Here is a 21663-nt window from a genome sequence, read left to right as displayed (position 1 = left end):
TGGCTGTCCTGGAACACGCGCTGTAAACCAGGCTATCCTCGAATTCAGAGATCTGACTGCCTCTGCCTCCCAAGTGCTGGGATTAAAGGCGTGCGCCGCCACCGCCCAGCCAAACCTCAGTTTTTTTAATCTGTAAAATGAGGATGAAATGAGGACAAAGGTGCCGCTCGCTGGAAGACGTGTAAGAGCTTGCACGAACCACCAGCATTCTGCTGTAACACTGCCTCAGTTTTCGGTTCCTTCCCCTAAGTATCCGCCCCCTTTCCCCGCCCCATTCAGAATCCAGGCGGAAGCAGTGTGGTCAAAACGCACTGCGCTTTACGGCATCACTTCCTTTTACGGCAGTGTGGCTGGACCACAGGCTGCGCGCTCTTTTACTCTATTGGTCCTGAGGCCTGGCGCTTTACGGCAGTGTGGCAGGAAAAGCCTCTGAGCGGCCGGTGGTTCGGGAGTGAGTAGAGGCAACCAGGGTACTCTGTGCTGATTGGGTCTGGATCCATGGACGTGGGCGAACTTTTAAGCTACCAGGTAGGTGAAGTCGGTAGGGCCGGAGGGCCCCTCATTCCCGCCGGGGTCTCAGGATCAGAGTCCCATCATCTCGCCTCCTCTCGGTCCCTGGCCCTCACTTTTCATGCCACCCGGGGTTGCATCCTGTCATTGCACTTCACTCCCCGCAGCCCTCGTGGACCCTTTGGAGTCTTTCCTTCTCCGGTTCTGAGCCCTTCGATCTCCTTTTCCCCACCCGGCGGCCTGATTCCCTTCAGCTCCTCTTTGATCTGCCAGTTCATAGGGCTTGAGGCAGTTGTAGAGAACACTGGTTTTTCTTCGGTGTCGAGCCTCAGGTTCTTTACCAACTGTTGGGGTAGCTTTGGATAAATCTTTCCTCCGTCGCCGAGCCTCAGTTTTTCCTTTCCTTTCTTCTTTTTTAATCTATAAGATGGACATATGTGAAAGATCATTTGAGAGTGCAGAAACTTGGGCCAATTTTCCGCGCAATCGTTAAGATGTTTGGGAAATGGAGGGGCAGGGGGTGGTCGGTAAGACACTTCTTGACCTCCCTGTTCTGGCTACTGGTGGGGAACGGTTGGCCCAGAGAGAAGAAAGGGCCTTGCCTGAAGTCACTCAGCAAATACAAGCTAGGTAAAGCTCAAGTGTCCAGGCTCCCATCGCAAAGTTTCAGCCCTCTCTTGACTGCCTAACGAGGCTCTTTCTGTCCAGCCTCATATTCGCTAGATGCAATAGTGTTGGGACCCACGAACTAGAGTCAGGAAGTACTGTGATTGTAAATCACACTGGATTTGTAAAGACTCAGTATGATAAAGGTAGTATTTTCATATTGATTACATGAGCCTTGGTCATTGATCATATTGATTGAATTTTGGGTAATGGGTGAAATAAAATACAATTTAAGCCAACCTCACCCATTTGTGTGGGCTTTTAAAAGTGTGGCTGTTAGCGATAGCTCTGCAGTCAGGAGCAGGCAATGGCAAGCTGTGAACCTGAGCTGCTGGTGATGTATGCCTTTAATCTCAGTTCCTGAAAGTTGGGAGGCAGAGGCAAGTGGATCACTGTGAGTTCCAGGCTCTACCAGGACTACAAACCAGCCAGGGTTACATAGTGAGACACTCCTCGGATTCCTCCCTCCCCCCAAGTATATGTGGCTTGGATTTGGAGCTCCAGGTTGCTTGCAATTTCTTTTTTCTTACTGACTGGTTGCTGTAACCTCAAAATACCTCTTGGTCTATTGTGAAGCTGTTAAGAAATTTACAGTGGGCCAGGCAGTTGTGGTACATGCCTTTAATCGTAGCACTCAGGAGGCAGGGGCAGGCAGATCTCTCTGAGGCCATCCTGTCTACAGAGTGAGTTCTAGGACAGCCAGGGCTACACAGAGAAACCCTGTCTGTAGAACCACAAACACACAAAAACAGTATTAGACCAGCGTTTATTGCAGAGCCAAACAGTCCACAAATAATAATATTGGCAGTTATTCTTCTTAGCCAATATGTAAAAGGCTAGAAGACTCCAGTCTTAATGAGAAAGAATTTGTAAGCAATGGATGTGGACTGTAATAGTTTTTTCTTTAAGAGAGTGTAATTGGTGATGGGACATGAAAGGTAGTGGGGAGGTTGTTAGGGAGTAATGGGCCGGCTAGTCCAGTCCATTGGTTCAGATCTGGAGCAGAACTGCCAGAAGAGGTCCATTCCTTGGTTACAGGTATTTATTGAACATCTATTATATGCACAGTACTGGGTTCGCTGAGCATATAATGTGGAATAAATGAGACAAGGCTTTTGCTTTTGTATGAAAGGCAAATACGGTGGGGGAGTCACCAGAGAATAATTGAGGAAGTAAAGAAGAAATTTAGCTTGCTGGAAGTGTTGTGAAGGGAGTGTAGCAGAATCTGCTGTGAAAATGTGAGCGTGTTTGGGGGCTGCTAGGCACATGACTGTTGGACACTGAAAGTATGGCCCATCAGCCATACTTGAGATCTTTTGTGTGTGTAGAGTGTGCAATGCATTTCAGTGCTTTATTGTGGAAGAAGAAAAATGAAATATCTTAATTTTTATGTAGATTACATTTGATATATTGGATTAAGAAAAATAGATTATCATACTTAAATTTTGTGCCTACTTCAAAGTTTAAACTTACATGTAAAGTTTGTTTGTGACTTTCATTATATTTCTCTTGAACAGTACTGCTGTAAATAATCCCCTTCAGGGCTTCCATAGACTGAGTGGGTGTGAAGGTGTCTGACAAGCCAGCATTAGTGCTGTGAAGGTAGAGAAGGAGCCAGGCCTAAGTTAGGGCAGAATGGTGAAGACAGGAGCAACAGCCATGAACACAGGCTCCAGGGCCTTTAGATGAAGAGAGAAGAGCGATGTAGCCAGAACTAGGTGAGTAAGCAGGACACCAGAAGACGATGAAGCTGGAGATGCAGGCAAATGACAGGCATTGTAGGACTTCCTTATGGGGCAGGAGAAAGCTTTTGCATTTTGAGAGGTGATACAGACGTCTTCATTCAACCCACTTGTTTTCAGCTTGAACAAGAACTCAAGACCTGATAGACAGATACTGCTGAAGTTTCAGGCCAAGGCAGTGACTGACCTGCCTTCAGAATCTTGGTCTTTGCAGCTTTGCTCCTTTCAACAGGGTCCACCTCCATTCCTGTCTGAAAAGATGGTGGTGTATGGAGTCTAGTCTAATCACTCAAACATGCCCATTATCCTGTGGGAACTCCTGAGGACCAGAAGAGCCTATGGAAGTGAAAGTGCTTTCAAGACAGTGATATTCTAACATGAAATAATTATTTACCTGTATCTTCAGTAAATCCTTTCACATAACAGCCCCGGGAAGAACTTTCCCTCCCTCCCTCCCTCCCTCCCTCCCTCCCTCCCTCCCTCCCTCCCTCTTTTCTCTTTCTCTCTCTCTCTCTCTCTCTCTCTCTCTCTCTCTTTCTCTTTTCTCTCTGTCATGATCTTATGCAGAACAGGCTGTCCTCAAACTCACTTTGTAGCCTAGGATGACATTGAATTTCTGACTCTCCTGTCTTAGCTCCTAGCCCAGGAGGAACTCCCCCAGCACCCCACAGGGTCTCCCTATGTAGCCTTGGCTGGCCTGTAGACCAGGCTAGCCTCAAACTCACAAAGATCTGCCTGGTGCTTTCCTTTGCTTCCAGAGTGCTGTGATTAAAGGCTTGCATAACCACACCCAGCATGAGGAACTGTTTTAATTCCCAACTGAAGGTACCTAGCCATTGAGTCCTCAGGTATTTCTGTTCCATAGCTGGAGTTCCAACTGCTTTGCTGGTCAATCTGACTGCCATGTACCAGAGGCAGAACTAAAGTGGTTGCAGATATGATGTCAGGTATAATTCTCCGCACATCCTCCAAAGGTAGATGGCATGACTACTTCGTGGAAAGAGAAACTGAAGAGCCAGTAAGCAGCGTTGAATGCCCAAGCATGTTTTCTATTGTTTTAGGTTTAAAAAAACCTTTCAGTTGGTGTCTTGTGCATATGTAGAAGAAAGCATAAATCATAAGCACTGTTGCTCATAGTCAACATTGGCAAAATGGCCTTCACCTGAGCCCCAAAGCTCTCTGCTTGGGAGTGAAGTTGTCTGTCTGGGATAGCCAGCTCATGAGTTTGACTCAGTGTCCTGAGACTTGAAGTTTTGCATTTCTAGCCAGATCCCAGGTGATGGTGATGATGAAGCCGTAGCCAGGGGCTGGACATGAAGGCACCCTGGTCTGCGATCCTCTGTGTTCCTTTTAAGCTTTTCTGGGTCAGACAGTGCTTGCTTCTTGTGGGCATTGGTTTGCAGAGTTTTCAGCTTAAGCTATACTTTTTTTCTGCTACTCAGAATCAAGAGCAAACCACTTAATCTCTCTGGGCCTCAGTTTCCTTATATGCCTAATGAGGGGATTAAGTATGACTCTTTCTGAGGTCCCTAGTAGCTTTAAAATTCTTCGATACTAATTATTTAGGCCAAGGGCTCCAGAGAGTTGAGTAGCAGCAATAGCCTGATGTAGTAGAAGGAGTTGGGGCTGGAAACCTGGGAGATTTGGATTTTGATCCAGCCTTTATCAGCACTTATGTGGGGAACTCAGGACAAGTCACTTTCCCTCTCTGCACATCCCATTTTTCTTGTCAGTTGTAAAAAGGAGGTCAAGTTGTGCAACTTTTGGTTCTTTCCATTCTTAAAACTCAGGGTCTAAGGTGAGCCAGAAAAGGTATCATACAGTGATAAGAAATGTTTATTAAAACTTTAACACTTTTTGCATGCTTATTAAATTTCATTTTTGGGGCAAGTCAGTGGGAAGATTGCAGTTTTCTGCTGAGATTGGTTCTTCTGGTAATAGGCAGGAGAGCGCCTCAGTGTATGCCTTCTATCCTTGACAGATGTTAACAATTCATTTGAGGAGACAGGAGAATTACAGTGTGGACAGGAGGTGGTGGAAAAAGTCTTAAGGAGGAAACCAGTTATGTTCCCAATATGGAAATGTACTTTTTTGATGCCTTCAGGCTTAGACATCTCATCAAGAAGTGTACCCAGCAGTTCACTTGACTGAGAAGTTTCTGCCGAATAGGCGCAGGTCTGAACTCCAGGGCGCTCTCATTAATACTCATCCCACAGGTGTCTGGGAACAAAGTCCTTACCTCTGAAGTTTTGCAATAAAGAATTCACATTTAGTTCATATTGGCTTGGTGGGAATGGCTGGCTTTGCACCATGAGAGCAATTCTCTTTGAGGCAGATTGGGGTCAGGGGCCCTCGGCGTGGACGGTATTGCGGACACCCACTCCTCCTGGCATATGTGGGTAATATCAGCATTTTCTTGGATTGGGTTTCTAGTAAGGTGTATTTCGCTCCTCTCCCATTTCTTACTTTTGGAATAAATTTTAATGATAATAAACTGTCAAAGGTAGTGTGAAAGAATTTGAGGAGAGAAAAACTATTACCCTAATCCAATGACTATTTTTTGTTTCCACAGTCTTATATATTTTGCATGACTGTGACTATTGTATATGTACTGTTTTGTGTTCTGTTTTTCGATTAATTAAGCACGTGTTTTTTTCTACAAAGCTTTCATGTTGCTCTCTAACATATGTGGCCTGTTTTGTTTGAGTAATAGACCATTTTCCCCTAACTTATTTCCCTGCAGCTGAATATTTAGGTAGTATTTAGGTTGTTGTTCTGGGAGGTAATATTGGGTGGAGTGTCTTTGTTCTTGTGGCATTTCCCTCCACCCACATTTCCTCCTCCTCACTCATAATTACTTTGTGCTAGGTCCTGAGGTTGCATATGCTAGGACCATTGAGACCTCATCCTGGACCTTGAAGAGTTCATGATGTGAGGAGTGAGGCGGGCATTTAAATACCTCACTGTGTAAGGGTCCCGGGAGCACAGTGCCAGCAATAGGCAGATAAGCTCAGGGAGGCGCTGGTTTGGAGGGCGTGGATCCCAGCTGTGAGGGAGAAGTTCTGTGGGTGACAGAGGAAGCTGGGAAGAGTCAGTTGCCAACTGTATGAGCAAACTTGTGAGATGGGTGTTCGGGGAATTGGGGAAGCGGGGTCCTGTCTCACGTATCCGGTGTAAGGTGCATTCTTCAGCGCTTGTGTGGAGCCACACCCTCATTTAGCACGTGCGCTCCAGTTTTACTGCAGTCTTGATGGTACTACTTGTCATGATTTACATTTCTGCCACTTATCTAGTAGACACATAAAATGCTAGTTCAGAGTTATTTGAGTGAGTATATTTTTCTTGTTCATGCTTATCATTTGTACTTCTTGCTACCTGCTTTTTCCCTTGTAAGATGGAGTTTGTAATTGAGCCTTTACAGGTGTTTTTCATTTTTGTTGTTGTTCTTGTACGTGTAAGATACATTATCGAAAGCCCGAACACTTGTGTTCACAATGCATCCTTCATTTCTGTGGCAGTCTCATGTTATGTTCTAGCCCTGAGAAATTATTCTGATTATACTGAAAGAGGCTACCTTTTGCGTGACAGCTTTGTCCTTTTCCAAGTGGATTTTGTTAGCAAGCTGGCTATAAATAACAGGCAAAGAGCTAGTTTCATTGATGTTCCCATTTATTTCATCTCTTGATGTTTTTTTTCCCCCTCCCTTAAGTTCATTTCTCCCCACCACAGCTTCCTCATCTGTCTTTCTTCTAGCTCATTCTTCTCACAGACCATGCAGTGTGCTCCTGTGCTCCTGTAAATTCAGGGGAGGGAGCTGGCATCCAGCAGCGTGTTGTACCCGTTCTCAGTGTCAGGTAGTGGTTGTTTGGGAATGGGATGTGTATTAGTTTTCTATTGCTGAGACCAATTACTTGGCAGGAAGCAACTAAAGGATGGGAACCTTTGTTTTGGCTCACAGGTTTAGGGAATACAGTTTGTAATAGTTACTTTTCTGTTGCAATGTAGGGAATGAAGGGTTTGTTTTGGCTCACAGTTCCAGAGAGACAGAGTCCTTCATGGAGGGGAAGGGATGAGAGCAGGAGCATGAGGCTGCCTGGCAGCTAGGAAGCAGAGAGATCACATTTCATGTGCACGTAGGCATATAAGGAAGCAGGGAGACTGAACAGGAAGTGAGGCCATGCTATAAACCCTCAGTTCCCATCCTCAGTGATGTACTTCCTCCAGCAAGGCTCTGTGTCTAAAGGTTTCATGATCTTCCCAAATAGCAGTGCCAGTTGGGGACCAAGTGTTCATATCTGTGAGCCTGTAGGGGACATAGCTCATTCAAATCCTTATCGTTCCATTGTGGTGGGGAAGGCAGGCAGCAGGAACTGAATCTTGGTCCTCTGGAAGAGCAGTAAGTGCTCTCCAGCCCCTCCATGGGGACCAGTCAACTTGTCAGCGCAAACTAAGCATCCTGGACGGAATGACCAGCACTGCCTTTAAGCGCACCGTGACGGTCCTCCTTCTGGAAGCTGATTCGCTGCTACCATGTTTGCTGGCTGGCATGTGCCCTTGTTTTCACCTTTGATGTATATTTATTATTTATATCTATATACATATAAAATATATATAATATAACATATATTATATATAAAATATAATATAAAATAAAATATATTTTATTATAAATAAAAATAAAAATATTGAAGTATACTTGTTATTTCACCTTCTGAACAGTTTTTCTTAATTTTTTTGTTTTTGAGACAGGGTTTCTCTGTGTAGCCCTGGCTGTCATGGAACTCGCTTTGTAGACTAGGCTGGCCTCCAACTAACTCAGAGGTCCTCTTGTCTCTGCCTCCTGGGATTAAAGGTGTGTGCTCTTAAAAAGTTTTATTTGATTAGTTAATTTACTTTTTGTGTATGGCAATTTTGCCTGCATATTTGTCTGTGTGCCCTGTGGGTCCAGTGCCCCAGAGGCCAGAAGAGGGCATCAGATTCCCTGGGTTTAGAGTTACAGACTGATGTGAGCTTCCATGTGGGTGCTAGGAATTAGACTTAGATCTTCTGGAAGAGCAGCAGTGTTCTTCTTAATCAAGGACTCATCTGTCTAGTCTTTAATCTACCTCTTTTTAAAAAAAAGTGTGTGTGTGTCTGTCTGTGTGTGTGTGCACGCGCACGTGCAAATAACTAAACGTCAGACTTAATTTAGGTGCTGGCAGCTGTCTCATTAATGTTCCATTTTTTAGTCCAGTGTTCTGTGTAGGCTCCTGCAGTTCATTCGACTGTCATGGTTCCTTAGTTTCTGTGTCAGAGTTTGAAGAGTACTGATTTTAAAAGCCCACATTGTGGAAGATCCTATGCCCTCTCCTGTCAGCGATTTCTTAGGTCTCACTGCTCTTACTTTTAACTGGTGCATGGCTGTAACCCCATTCTTGTCCTTTCAAAGGAACTCATCCATTCTTCCCCCTCAGCTCCTTTATGTAGTTACCTGTTAACCCAGGAGCCCTGATTGACATTTCTTGTGTCTTACTGAGCTTCTGGCCAGATGTTCGGCTATCACACTATTCTCTGCTTCCTCCTCCGCCCTCCTGTGCCCAACTTTGCATTTTAGTCAGGGCTGTCAGCTGCTCCACTGACTTGAAAGAAGCCTTGGGGCTCTTTCTCAAACATGAAAGGGCTTGGAGATGAAAGATTCTTTTCCCCTGGACCATGCGAGCTTGTGAGCCAGCGCCTTTCAGGGGCCGGGAAGGCAGAAGCACATGGGAGAGACTGATGCACAGTCTGGGTAGGAAGAGGCCCTGTCACAATTCAGGCTGAGGAGCTTGCATCTTAACGGAGCTCCAACAGTTTGAGATCCCAGCAGTGCCCTGGTGCCAATGCTGTCACACAGATTTCAGCCAGGCCTGGTGGCCTCCTGAACCAAACAGGTCCACCCATGGGAAGGAGGCTTCCCAGAGGAGAAGGACTGTGTCTTCAAGAGCCTTCATTCTATCCTTGCTGTTTCAGCGAACACCTCCTAGCTGTAGCCTTGCAGGGCTGTGCCACACTGTGGCTTCCCAGGTGGCCTTGTCTTGATCACATGATGCTGTTGTGGTGGATGAAGGTGCCTTTGTGTGCTGACAAAGAATGCTCTTCTCCAGGTATAGAGGTTATACAGAGGTAGACCCAGGCTTCCTACTTCAGAAAGACCGGTTGGGGTACATCATATTGAACAACCTCCTTAATGTTGGGGGTGAAATTGGGGAACAGTCTTTTTCTGTACTCTCGGTAGGTGTCGCTGTTTTAGTTGGATTGAGTGTGTAAGGTTGAACACAATAGAGAAGTTTTTCTATATAAAAATGATTGCATCAGAGAATGTGATGGTTCAAAATAGCTTGTCAGCACTGTGGGAGGAAAGAGTTGGAAGCCTGTGAAGTAGCTTTAATGTTTAGCATGGCAGATGAATCCTAACTGTGGGTCAAATGGCCTGCATTTGAACCCCAGTCCTGCTGAGTGCTAGCTGTGTGACCTTGGGCCAGTTAATTAACCTCTTTAAGCCTTGGTTTTTATCTTTCAAATGGAGATCATCTAACATCGTCTATCTCTTTCTTGCTCACCAGTTTTAGAAATATTCTCCTGGTACCGTTACCGTCTTAAGAAAACAAAACAAAATAACAAACAAAAACCAAGGCCTCACCATATAACCTTGACTGGCTTGGAACTTTCTGTGTAGACATGGCTGGCCTGGAACTCACAGGTTCCCCACCGCTGCTCCCTGAGCGCTGGGATTAAAGGCATGTGCCACTACACCTGGCTCTCATCTATATATTTTTTTTAATTCAGGATTGAATGAAGCAGTGTAGGTGGTATAGTTTCCAGTAAATGGTAACTGTTGATTTTTATTATTGATATTCCAAACAAACATGCTGCGGGGAAACAAGCTTGTCTTGAATTTTCTAAAGTTGTCTCAGTGTTCCCAAGATCTTTGGTTCCTTGGAGATTAAGGTTTAGAATTGAATAAAGCAAAATGAGAACAGTTTGTCACCCACACTTCCACAGCGTAGCATATTCTCAGTAGGCTTGAGCGCAGCCCTACTCCACCACAGTTAGCAGTCACCGATAGCAAGAATTATCCCTCCAACACAGCCATTTGTTCCCCAGGTCTCCTTCAAGGCACTGAGAAATCACAGCTTCTGCTTAGCACGTACCAGGAATCTCATTTACAAATCACACCTTCCTTTGTCTTTTCCCCCAAGTCATCCTGAGGGAAGTGGGTGGTTTTCATCTGAGTCTTAGAGAGACTGGAGTTAGGAGATGGAGCCTGGATTTAGAGCTGCCTTTTACCTTCTGAATCAGGTCTTTTAACCTGATTTGTTCTGAGCCATTTTCTTTTCTTCTCTGGTTTTGGTTTTTTTGAGACAGGGTATCTCTGTGTTGCCTTGGCTGTCCTGGAACTTGCTCTATAGACCAGGCTGGCCTCAAACTCAAAGATCCACCTGCGCTGCTGGGATTAAAGGTATGCACCACCACTGCCCAGCTCAGAGCCATTTTCTTTTCCAGAGAGTTCCAGAGTAACTGCTCTGAAGTTGTAAACCTTAGGATCTCAGTTTTATTGCAGGCTGACAAATTGGCACTGGGTTATCCTTGTTGTGGAGTTTAGTAAATGAGCTAGGGAGACCCCCCCTTTTTGGTGTGTGTATGGCTTGCAGGTGTTTGTGCTTCTCTCTCTCTCTCTCTCTCTCTCTCTCTCTCTCTCTCTTTGTGTGTGTGTGTCTGTCTTATCTGTCTGTGTCCATTGGGGGACTATATGAGTCAATGTTGGGTGTCTTCTTCAGTCCCTCTCCATCTTTTTTTAGACAAGATCTCAGCCTGAAGCTTGCCAGTTTGGCCAGATTGGCTGACCAGTGAGCTCCAGGGATCTACCCATGTCCAACCCCCAGCCTTGTGATTATAGCAAGTACTTTACCGATTAACCAATCACTCAAACCCCTTGTTTTTTTTTTTTTTTTGTCTTTGTGTGTGTGTTTTAGACAGAGTCTAGATATGTAGCTCACATCAGCTGAGAATTCATGATCCTCCTACATCAGCCTCCCACGTGCTAGGATTACATGTTACTAGCATACCCAGCAAAATATTAGCCTTGTGGAAGCCTTTTTCTTGTGAAGTAGCTTTCCTGCTTCAGCCCTTGGACTTCTCTTTAGCCTTGCAGTGTACAGAGTCCCTAACTGATCCAGGAAGAATCTGAAACCGAGCAAAATGTCTGTCATTCCAAAAGCAGGTGTGAATGATTATTGACCAAGTTGCTAGACGTCATTCACATGCTTATTGTGCTAATGCCCAGAACTGACAGGCGATTAGAGGTCTTCCCACCTAAACTCAGCAACCCTTCGTATCAGCGCAATGGTATGTACCGTTGGAAGGCTGTTTTCTTTGCAGCTCTGGGTTTACCAGGCTGTATTTCACAGTCTCTCTGCAAATGGTGCTTCACTGGAATCTCAGATTAATGATCAGAGAAACTTTTGAGCATTTTGTTGTCACGTAATGGCTCAGTTAGCTGAAGCAGGGGTGCAGCTGTTGGTCAGGGGAAGATAGACCTACCAAAGATCCAGCAGAACACCGAAGCTCAGCGATAAAAGAGGTCGAGAAACGACATTACTATTGATCAGTTGGGGGTGGCTGCTGAAAGAAACCTGTAATGAGGTTTAGAAGGTGGAGCAGCTTGTATTGAATCGTACCGACTCCCACTTGCCCGCTGTCTTTGGAGAGTGTGCTGCGTTTCTTCATAAACAGATTTTCCAGTTTCTGAAGTCTGTAAGTGAGAGGGGAGTGCTGAGGGAGGAGGAGCCTGAGGTTGTCTATCACACCTGTCTCCTCTTACGCATGGGGAGGCGGAGGCCCAGGCGGCTGACATGATGGGGTTCAGAGCAGGACTCTGACCATGATCTTGCCTCCTGTGCTCGTCCATCATTTTAATGCAGATCTTCCCAAACATACACAAGCATATAGATTTCATCTTTTCCAGGAGGCTGCACTGTGCACGCAGGGCCGTCAGTAGCAGTGCGTGTTAACTGGGTACAGGTTTTCTCCTGACCCATGGAGGGCTTTGACTGCTGCAGGGTGGCATGGAGCGGGGTTGAGGGCTTGTGCCTACTTTTCACAGCTGTTCACTCTTCTTCTTGGTGTCTGCTGTCATTTCTTAGTGGTGCTGTTGGGTCGATTTCTGTCTATCCTCAGACAGAGGCTTCTTTCTTTTAGTGGTGTCACGGGAGGCTGGTTGTTGGATGAAGTTTATTATCCTTGGTAGAACTCTTCTACAAGACATTGGGGCCTATATCTATAAGGTTCTAGAAATCATTCATGACCTGTCTTTGTTTCTTTAGGACATTTTCCTTTGACTTGACACTGACATCTTGGGCACTAGAGAATGTCTGATCTACAAGGCTTTCCCTGGATGCTTGTCTTTCCGGAAGAGAGCTATTCATTTACCTCTCTGACTGTTGTGGTTGTATTTTCTTTAAAGTTTTTATTTTATTTTATTTTTTTGTGTTTCAGTGTTTTGTGTATGTGTCTGTCTGTGTATCACATGTGTGCCTTGTGTCCCTGGAGGTAGGAAGAGGGGATCAGATCCCCTAGAACTGGAGTTATAAGACAGTTGTGAGCTGCCATGTGACTGCTGGGGACTGAACCCAGGTCCTCAGAAGGAGCAGTAAGTGCTCTTAATGTCTGAGCCATTGTTCCAGCCCCGTTTCCTTTTAGCCAGCATTTACATTACATCCCGATTCACACACCCAGAAGGCCATGAAACCTAGATCGCAGCAGACGTCAGAGATAAAGAATGCCTACTCCTGGCCCGTTTGCACTTGTCTTGTGCTTGTGGCTTCCTGGCATCCTCTCCTTCTGCTCCCCATTTGTACTCCTGTGTACACATTGCTATCTTTTTAGATTTGGTCTGCATGTGTGCTGTCTGGTTCCCAGCACCAAGAACTGTGTATGAATGGTCCTGGGCCACCCCAGATTTTCTGTCTAGACCTTCAAGACCCACATTTTGGTCACAGTCTTTCTGTCCAGCCCACCTGAGCCTTCTGTGAGGATGGTTTGAGTAAACCACACTCAGGAAGCCCTTAATGCTTCCCGTTCTTGGGCAGTCCACAAGTTCTCTATCTTGGCTCTGTCTCCCCTTGTTATTGTTTCCTAGTCATTTGCTAAGGCTTGTTTACTGTTGTTTCTAGGGCACCATGGCATATGCTCAGAGTCAGGCTGTGAGCCTATCCAGATTTTCAGGGGTTAGTAAATTTTATGTGGATTAGTGGTCCATATTGAACCTTTTGTTCTTTAACCGTTCTACACATTCATTAAATGCCAACTACATGTAAAGTATTACAGTAGACTCTGGTCAAAGCCTCTGTCTGTACCGTGCTTACATCCAGGGAGGTGAGGCAGATAATAAGCCAGAAGAACAAGTACCTTAGAGTATGCAAGCAGACGTACGGAAGATGATTCAGATGTGTTGTGAAGAGAAAGCATGGCTGTTGTAACCGTAACAGTGGTTGTTATTTACTTGAGAAGGCTCTGGAGGGCCTCTTGAGGAGGTGGTATTTGAGTTGAGAACTCAGTGATGAGGAAGCCGGCCATGTGAAGAAGTGTGTGAGTAGCATTGTAGGCTGAGGAGACAACCGGCCCAGAGGCCCCAAGGAGGGAGCAAGCTTGTCTCTTTTTTGAGTTAGCTGGTTAGAACATGATGAGTGAGATGAGGAGCGAGGTCAGCCTGGAGGAGGGAAAAGCCCAGCACTGCGATTTCTTCTCAGTATAGTGGGAAGTCATTAGGGCTCTTAAGCTATGGAGTGACACTGGCTGGGACGAGAGGCCGTGGAGGGCAGTCTGGTCGGCATGGCTGTTGAGAGGGTACAGAATCCACCTTTGTTCTGTAAGGCCACAGCTGATGCCATGCTCTCCCTTGGATAATTGCTTTTCCGCCTCTGTTGTTTCCTACACATTTCATCTGTGTTGTGGCCTAATCAAGAAGCAGCTCTCTCCTAGTGCCAGGGTTGGCACAGGGTGTGGGCAGAACGCCCTTTATTGAAAAACCTTGGCCTGAGAGAATGAAGAAAGCAGCCCTGGCAGGCCTCAGGACCGTACAGCTGACCCACAGCACCTGTGCTTTGCAGGAAGCTTTGGAGGCTGTGAACCCTACGCTCCTGCAGAACAGCTGCAGATGGCCGGGGCTGCTGATTAAATGTCGCTGCTGATCTGCCCAGATCTGCTGCCATCTCCTCCAAGCCTCCTTTCACGCTGCAGTGGGTAATTAGGGGCATGGCTATTCCTAGGACTCCCAGCACATCTTTTGCAGCTGGCTGTGGGGGTGGGGGCATTTCAGTTTCTGCCAGTTGTGTAAATGGACAGTGTCCACATGTGGCTACTTCTTGTTTTCAAAATTCAAAAGCGACCTGTCCTTAATGAAAGGGAATAATTGCCTGCCTCTGCTGCCTCCACCGTTCTCCTGGGAATTCCGTCATCAGACTTGTCAGAGTTGCTTGGCAGGGACTTTTCCCCCTGAGTTAGCACAGAGATCTGAATGGGCAGAGATAACGCAAATGAGCCAGGGGATAAGCCTATCTTCAGAGGAACAGCTGTCCTTTTGACCAGAGGTGCCGATGCTGGGCGCCACCCCGATTCTCCATGCTTCTCTGTCCTGATGAGAGAAGTGAAAAGAATTGCTCCAGCACCACCTTAGGCGGGCACTTCTGCCAGGCGGCAGAGTTGGAGAAGGCCTTGGGCTGCTCAGCATGCCTGGCAAATGAAGCACGCGATGTTTCCTTGCCACTTCTCACGGGGCGTCTCTGCCTCACCCAGCATAGTGAACTGGAGAGCCACAGTTCATGCTTCACCTACGTTTTTCTCCTGTTAGATTTCTTCCATGCTCTCAGATCTGGCAAGGACACAGAAGGCTCAGAGGGGAAGGAGAGATGGCATCTGCCTCTGGCTGACATGACTTGTGCCATGGTCGCGTGGGGATTCCATAATGAAGATTGCAAATCACTTTCCATCCTCTTGGAGCCTGCCCCATAATTAGAAGATTAAACATTTTGTTTAAATTAGTAACTTTCCCCTCCCTCCTGAGTGCTGCAAACCACCCTTCCAGCAGAATGGAGCTGGTTCGATGTCTAACACTGGGCTTTGTGTTGTAGCTGTGATTGTCAGCAGAAGGTTGAGAAAGCCTTATTTTAATTAAAAAAGCAATTTTTATTCTTGCTTCACCTTGTGTGGAGCAGAGGCCCTTCTGCCCGCGTGTACTTCGTGATGGCTGAGTACGGTGAATGTGACTTTTCTCAGGAGTATGAAGCTGAGCCTGGCAGGCTGACATGGCTGACATGGCTGAGGGATGTGCAGCCGGGCCTGAGGTATCTCTCTCGTCTCTGCAGCAGTGGCAGCGTGCCCTTCATTTGGCAGGCTGTCTTTGTGTTTATGGAGGAAGAGGGTCGCTTACAGTGGAGATGCTTTTAAGTTGCAGCAGGTGACAGGGAGCTCAAAGAGGATCACTGATGTCACCCATCCCAGAACAAGACAGGCCTGTGACTTCCATGTTGAAGCTCACTGAGAACCAGCTCCCAGTTTGTTTGATGTGCATATGCCGTTCCGTCTCTAGGAGATGAGGAAGGGAAGCTCACAGAGCTTCTGCATGAGATACCCAGGGAGTAGAAGGTTGAATCTTCTTCCTAGAAGAAGACTCCATGAATGAAGGCAGCTTAAAATGAAAACCAGAGACTTGTGTAGACTGGGGAGACACAGTACCACTGCTTGGCCTTGTGCCTTCTGTCACAGGTATCATTTTTGTGTTGGAATTGCCTGGTTATGAAAATGCCCTTCTTATTGCTTTGAGGTCCTCAAGGCCTGTGGCCACATGAGAGCCTGCCATAGAGTAACAACTCAGTGAATACCCTTGACTAAGGAAGGATGGAGTGAGGGGTGTGTGCGTGAACTAAACCACCGTTTGTAATTAGTGAATGAATTGGGTGTCTCGTATATTGTGGTTTACTAGCTCTCCAGCTGCCTTTTCATAGTCCTCCTGCCCCAGTCTCCACACTGCAGGGAGTACAGATCAAATACCATAGGGGAGGCCATATACCTGTGTTTGACTGTGTAGAGGCCCGAGAAAGACACTGGGTATCCTGTTCAGTCACTCTCTTACTCTTACTTCAGTGTGTTCCACTGATTCTGGAGCTTGGCATGTGGCAGGATCACCCCAGTAATCCTCTGGTCTCTGACCCCCACAACCTTGGTACTACAGTACACACATGGCCATACCTGACTTTTTATGTGGGTGCTGACTATTTGAACTCAGGTCCTCTCTTACCCACTGAATCATCTCTCCAGTCTTTGTTTTTTTCTTAAATGTTTATTTCAGTTATTTACGTAGTGCTGGGATTGAAGCCGGGGCCTCACATAGGCTAGACAGGCCCTTCGTCATGGAGCTCCTTGCTTCTTCTTTTTTGATGAAGTGTAGATTAAGCTGTGTTTGTGACTGATCTTGGCTTTGCTCATAGGAAACTTGCCTTAAATAACAGCAGATGGTCTTCACAAAAGCCCAATTCCGTTTCTCTAGTAACCCGAGAGTTGATTGGCATTTCTTTTAAAGACTAGGGCTGCCTCTGACCCTAAAGCAAAAGATCGATTGATTCATTTATTTGCCAGAGATTTACTGTAAGTCCACTGTGGGTCATAATTGCTGTTTTCTCTGCACCCAGCCTTACAGGCAAAAAATGAGACTGCACAAAACAACGAGATTGGTTTTTATTTTGTGTTGGCTGGCTCAAAAATATCCACTTCATATCTTTCTATCTTTGTATATATATATACATATATGTGTGTATACATACACATACATATATATTATATACACACACGTGTGTGTGTGTTTAATGTTTGTTGTGTACTTTTTCTGGGTTTGGCTTTTCTACATTTCACAACAACAGGCAGGCTTTTTTCCAAGATTTGTGGTGATTTGTCTAAGGTTACACACTAGTGACAGCAAATGCGGGTAGCTTGGCCACCAAAGTCCATTCTCTCCCCTTGTCCTCTATTTGTGGACTATTTAACATCAGTTTCTTGGGCGTTTTGTCTTTGATACAGGCCTAGGATGCACATGTCTAAATCATGGCTGTCAGCTCATTTTAAGTGTAGGGAGCCCCGGGAGTAGATGTGCAATGAACACAGAAACCAGGTGAGACAGCCTGTTTCTGTCACATGGTGTGTCATGATGCCCTCAGGCTTTGCCTGCCTGGCCTGATTTTGAATTTGAATTTGTCGCCACCATTTTCCAGCTCTTTGACTTTGGGCAGTTTGCTGAGGTGTCTCCTGCAGCCCCGCTTCCTCCACTTGGTACCAGGGAATGTTACATCCTCAGAAGTGTGTTTGGGACCCAGAGCGGGCCTGCAGTCGGCGGTGGCTGTGCAGTGCGAGTGGTCACTTGGTAAAAAAGCTGTCGGGAGAATTTTCTGGGTTCTTCAGTCTCCACAGTTCTGGGATCTTTGTGTTTCTCTCTACTGTGAAACTTAAGGCCCAGCAAGACTCACGATGCGGCTTTGTTTTAAGAGGCGGCCGGCTTGTCTTTTCAGGCTGTTTGAGGCAGCATGCCTCCGGTGTTGGGACGTTTACTGGAATCCTCGAGTTTCTGAGTAATTTCAGTCTGAGACAAGTGAGCAGAATTGATGTCAGGTTGCCTTAACACAGGTGTTATAAACAAGATTAAGAGGTTGTTGAAAAGGTATCAGTGGAGCTCTGGGGCTGGCTTTCTGAAGTCATTCTAAAGTGACAGCTAATGGGTAGTTTGCCTGATGGCTCTCTCTGAGCTGGCTGTAACTGACTGGAGATTCAGCCACAGAGGAAACCTGCTTATGAACATTTGCTGTCCTTTATCATGAAGTCGAGCCCTGAAACAGAAACGCTGTCTTTGTGTCATGCATGTTGCCTTCGCACTGTTTGAGACCATTTTTTTTTTCTTTTGTTGTTTGCTTTGTTTTGTATTTTTTGAGGCAGTCAGTTTTAAATTTGATGTCCTAAGCCTGCCAAGAGGTTCAAAACAATTGTTTTATTCCACTGGGTATTTTCAGAAGACATTTATGTACCTGTTCCTCAGCCAGTGCATCCTGTCTGAGGGATGTGTTGAGTCTATCTCATCTACCAGGTGCTCCTGCCAGGGAGCTGAGGACTTCAGTGCTCCTGAAGTCAGTAGCTGCTGTCTCAGGTCACTTTGAAATCTCTTCCATAGCCTTCCTGGCAGAGTGTGGTGGGGGACAAGGCCCGCACAGGGAGTTTGCAGGTAGCCATAGGCCCCTTGTATCTTGTATCCCATTTCCACAAGGCCCGGTGGCCAGTACACTCTCCTTTCCTGGAGAAACATTTTCGGACACTGGAAGCTGGTGTCGGCTCATCCTTCGGACACTGGAAGCGGTGTCGGCCATCTACACGATAGCAAAACCTTTGAGCTAAGGAGACTAAAGTGCATCTTAGACCACAGCAGACATGAAGCCATCCTTTTTCATGGTGCATGATGGACTCATCAACAGGCATGCATCCAGGCGGCTGCAGCCATACCTCATTCCAGCTGAGAGGTAAACCAGCTGCAGGTGCTCGAGAGCCTGATGGTAGTGGCACTATGCCTCAGACGCTGCCCTCCCTCCTGCGGTATCCCGCATGCTTGTTTTCACAAGACCTACCGGTAAACGTCCCTGACAAGGTGGGGCTGCTCTTGTGTTAGCCGAGTTATGTGGCTGAGATCTGAAAGACCACAACCGTGTGAGAAGGCTCAAGCAATTGATGAGGAAGCATTAGTTAACAAATTAATAAAGTGGTTAAATTCGCAGTCATAAACAAATCTGGGGCCTCATTCTCCCTTCTCATCTTCTTCAGGTGTCTTACCACCCAACAGCCTCTACTGTTTGAAAGAAGGATGCAGTTCTCAGTCTCAGCGGCGATCTTAGAGGCACCTTAAAGACTTCTTTGCCCCACATCTGTCAAATGAATCATCTGTCAGGGCACTTGCCTGGGATGGGTGTGCCGTGTAACACTCAGAACCACCTTGTGGCCCGCTGGTGTTAAATGCACATTCCCCCAGCCCCTCATCTTCATGAAGCATTTGTGTCACCCTAAGAAGGGAATTTGTTGTATCTGAGCTGTGGCTTAAAACAGCTAATGGTTTCATGAGACAGGGTCTTGTTATGCAGCCCAGTCTGGCCCCAGACTTGTGATCTTCCTGTGTTTGCCTCCCAACTGCTCAACTTAGAGATGTGCCGTCGCACCTGTCTCAGAAATCCTTTCAGCAGTTCTCTCATGTCAGTTTGTTAGTCAGGGTTTGGAACTTTGAGTGGGCTGGGGTTGCGGGAGGTAACCCAGGGCTCAGCATGAGTTCTCCAGGAGAGTTTTTACTGCTGTTCCCACAGGGAATCAGGATTTTCTTTTTCTTTTTTTTCTTTCTTTTTCTTTTTTTCTTTTTTGGAGACGGTTTGTCTGTGTAGCCCGGCTGTCTTGTCTTGGACTCACGTTATAGACCAGGTTCACATTATAGAACTCACACAGATCCACCTGCCTCTGCCTCCCAGAGTGCTGGGATTACAGGCGTGTGTCACTGTGCCTGGCTTGAGAATCAACATTTTCGTAGGTGGCAGAAGGCTCTTTAATTTTGGCCGAAACATGAGGGCACTGGGCAGACAAGCTACAAGTGTGGCGATGAGAGGGTCACTTCTGGGGTGGTGACACAGAAGGCCCTTGGGAGGCTGTCAGGCCCACGTTCTTTTTCTGCTTTGGGTTTGAGTTATCCCTAAGTGATAGGGTGAGGCTGCTTGTCTGAGTCCGAGTTTGCCCATACTTACCCTCTGAATATCACTTGGTACTAAGTGATGAATGTACTAAGCTTTGAATACAGCAAACCTACGGAGGCAGCATGTGTTTAAACACAGGAGCATGGAAAGATGGAGTCTCTCTGCTGCAGTCCCGGGCAGCCAGGGAGCATTGAGAATTTGCATATTTGTATTTGTATTAACCAGTCCTGGCAGCCTTTCTTTGGTGTCTCTGTCCTCTCCTATTTAATCATGACGAGGCTCTTGGTCTCTGGTCTGATCTAGATGGCCCTCCCATGGTCCTGTTGTTCCCTACGTCCACGTTAGCCACAGCACCAAGCAGAGGAGTCACTCTCCTCTCTTACGTTTCTCATAAGATCTCTGGCATCTGGAAGATTATGCCTGTCTGTGTTTCCTTTGTGTCTGCACCTTGTGTTCCGAGCATGGGGCTGTGTGGGTGTGTGCAAGTCCTTTGAGTCCAGTGAAGCAATGTTGGATGGTAGTGAATGACCATTTCACTTCATGGTGCCCTCCTTAATGCCATCCTCTTGCCCTGCCCAGCAGTGGCCTGTGTGAACTTGGTTTGTTCCCTTGCACATTTTTTGCTGCCACTGCCACGTTAACCATAGAAGTGTTTTCTTATTGTATGTGCTCCATGAGCACTGTGGAGTTCTCTGTGGATGGCAGGATTTCCCCAGTGTGTGTGTATGCGCTGGGATGGTTGCAGAATATCTGGGTCACCAGTTAGCCCTGTCCGCACGATACCCCATGAATGAGGTTCAGCAGCTGTTCCTCTGCAGCTTACACTGACAGATTTTATGTTTTTAGTTTTGCCATTCTGATATGGCATAGTTTTAAGGTCCACTTCTCTAATCTCATGAAGTTGGGCCAATCTTATATGCAGATTGGCTACTCAGTGGTTTTCTCTCTGTGATTGTTCTGCTTACACTCTTAGACTCTTTTTTATTTTATGTGATCTTACTAGTCTTCTTAAAGGCAATGCAGAGGTTACAGAACAAAGGCAGAATAATTTTATAATGTCGCATGAACCTGTCCTATTAATATGAGGTCACGTGACTCTAAATGCTTCATTAGAAGCCAGATTGCCCTGATCATTGGCCCTCTGCTGTCTGTACAGTACTGTTATGTCTTGTAGATGGTGCTGTTTTGTTGTTGTTGCTGTGGGTTTCTGTTGAATGCTTCCTCCAGCTCCTAATAGAGCAATGTTGAAGTTCTATTAGCTTAGTAAATACTTGTGGAGTGAATGAATGAGTGATGATGGTTCTGGTGTAGCTGACAAAACACATTCATAATAAGTCTGCTAAAATGGAGATGTTTTACCTTGCAATGGCTTTACAGGGATCTGCCTATGTTAGTGTTGATAAAGAAACCAAATCAGTATTCAGCTTTCTGATGTAGCTGCAGAATTAATCAGAGAAGATGTCAAAGTAAATCATGGACATTAAAGTATACTTTGTGTTTCTGGAAAGAAACCTACACAGCCTTTGGATGGAAGATGAATGTATATTCAGGTTTTAACAAGGAATAAAACTTTTTTGGGGGGAGAAAAAATTAGATTAAGTGTAGTCTTCAATACTAGTGATCTGAATCATAAATCACATCTGCCTTCCCTGTCAGCCAATCAGGTTGCAGATCCTAAGGGAGACTGTTGGTGACTCTGATTTTGGCTTTTTTATTGAAGACTTTACTTTTAATTTTTAAAGTTGGCATACAATGTAATGGGTTTCGTTATGGGACTTCATACATGTATGTCATTCTACTCTGGTCTTAGGCCTCTCCCCTTCCCTGATGGCTCCCTCTTGCTTATTGCTTTCCTTCTTTCAGACAGTCTCTCTTGCTTTTATGTCACAAGTATTCTATTACTCTTCCATTGTTTTCTCCTTCCTCTCTGTTAAGATCTGTTGTTTTCTCCTTCCTCTCTGTTAAGATCT

At 46.0% G+C, this 21663-nt stretch overlaps 1 protein-coding gene across 1 annotated transcript in view; it reads left to right on the top strand.

Moving 5' to 3' along the window:
- The first annotated feature begins 425 nt into the window (after window positions 1-425).
- The window catches only part of Ctnnbl1 (catenin beta like 1), a 153251-nt gene continuing 132013 nt past the window's right edge, over window positions 426-21663 (top strand). Inside the window, exon 1 of the mRNA XM_055602422.1 lies at window positions 426-528. Coding sequence (XP_055458397.1) covers window positions 499-528 — 30 coding nt within the window. The 5' untranslated portion in view covers window positions 426-498. The remainder of the gene's footprint in view (window positions 529-21663) is intronic.

Source organism: Psammomys obesus, unplaced genomic scaffold (assembly GCF_907164565.1).
Source record: "Psammomys obesus unplaced genomic scaffold, mPsaObe1.curated_primary_1811, whole genome shotgun sequence".
Lineage (NCBI taxonomy): Eukaryota > Metazoa > Chordata > Mammalia > Rodentia > Muridae > Psammomys > Psammomys obesus.
This window is presented reverse-complemented; position numbering and strand designations above follow the sequence as displayed.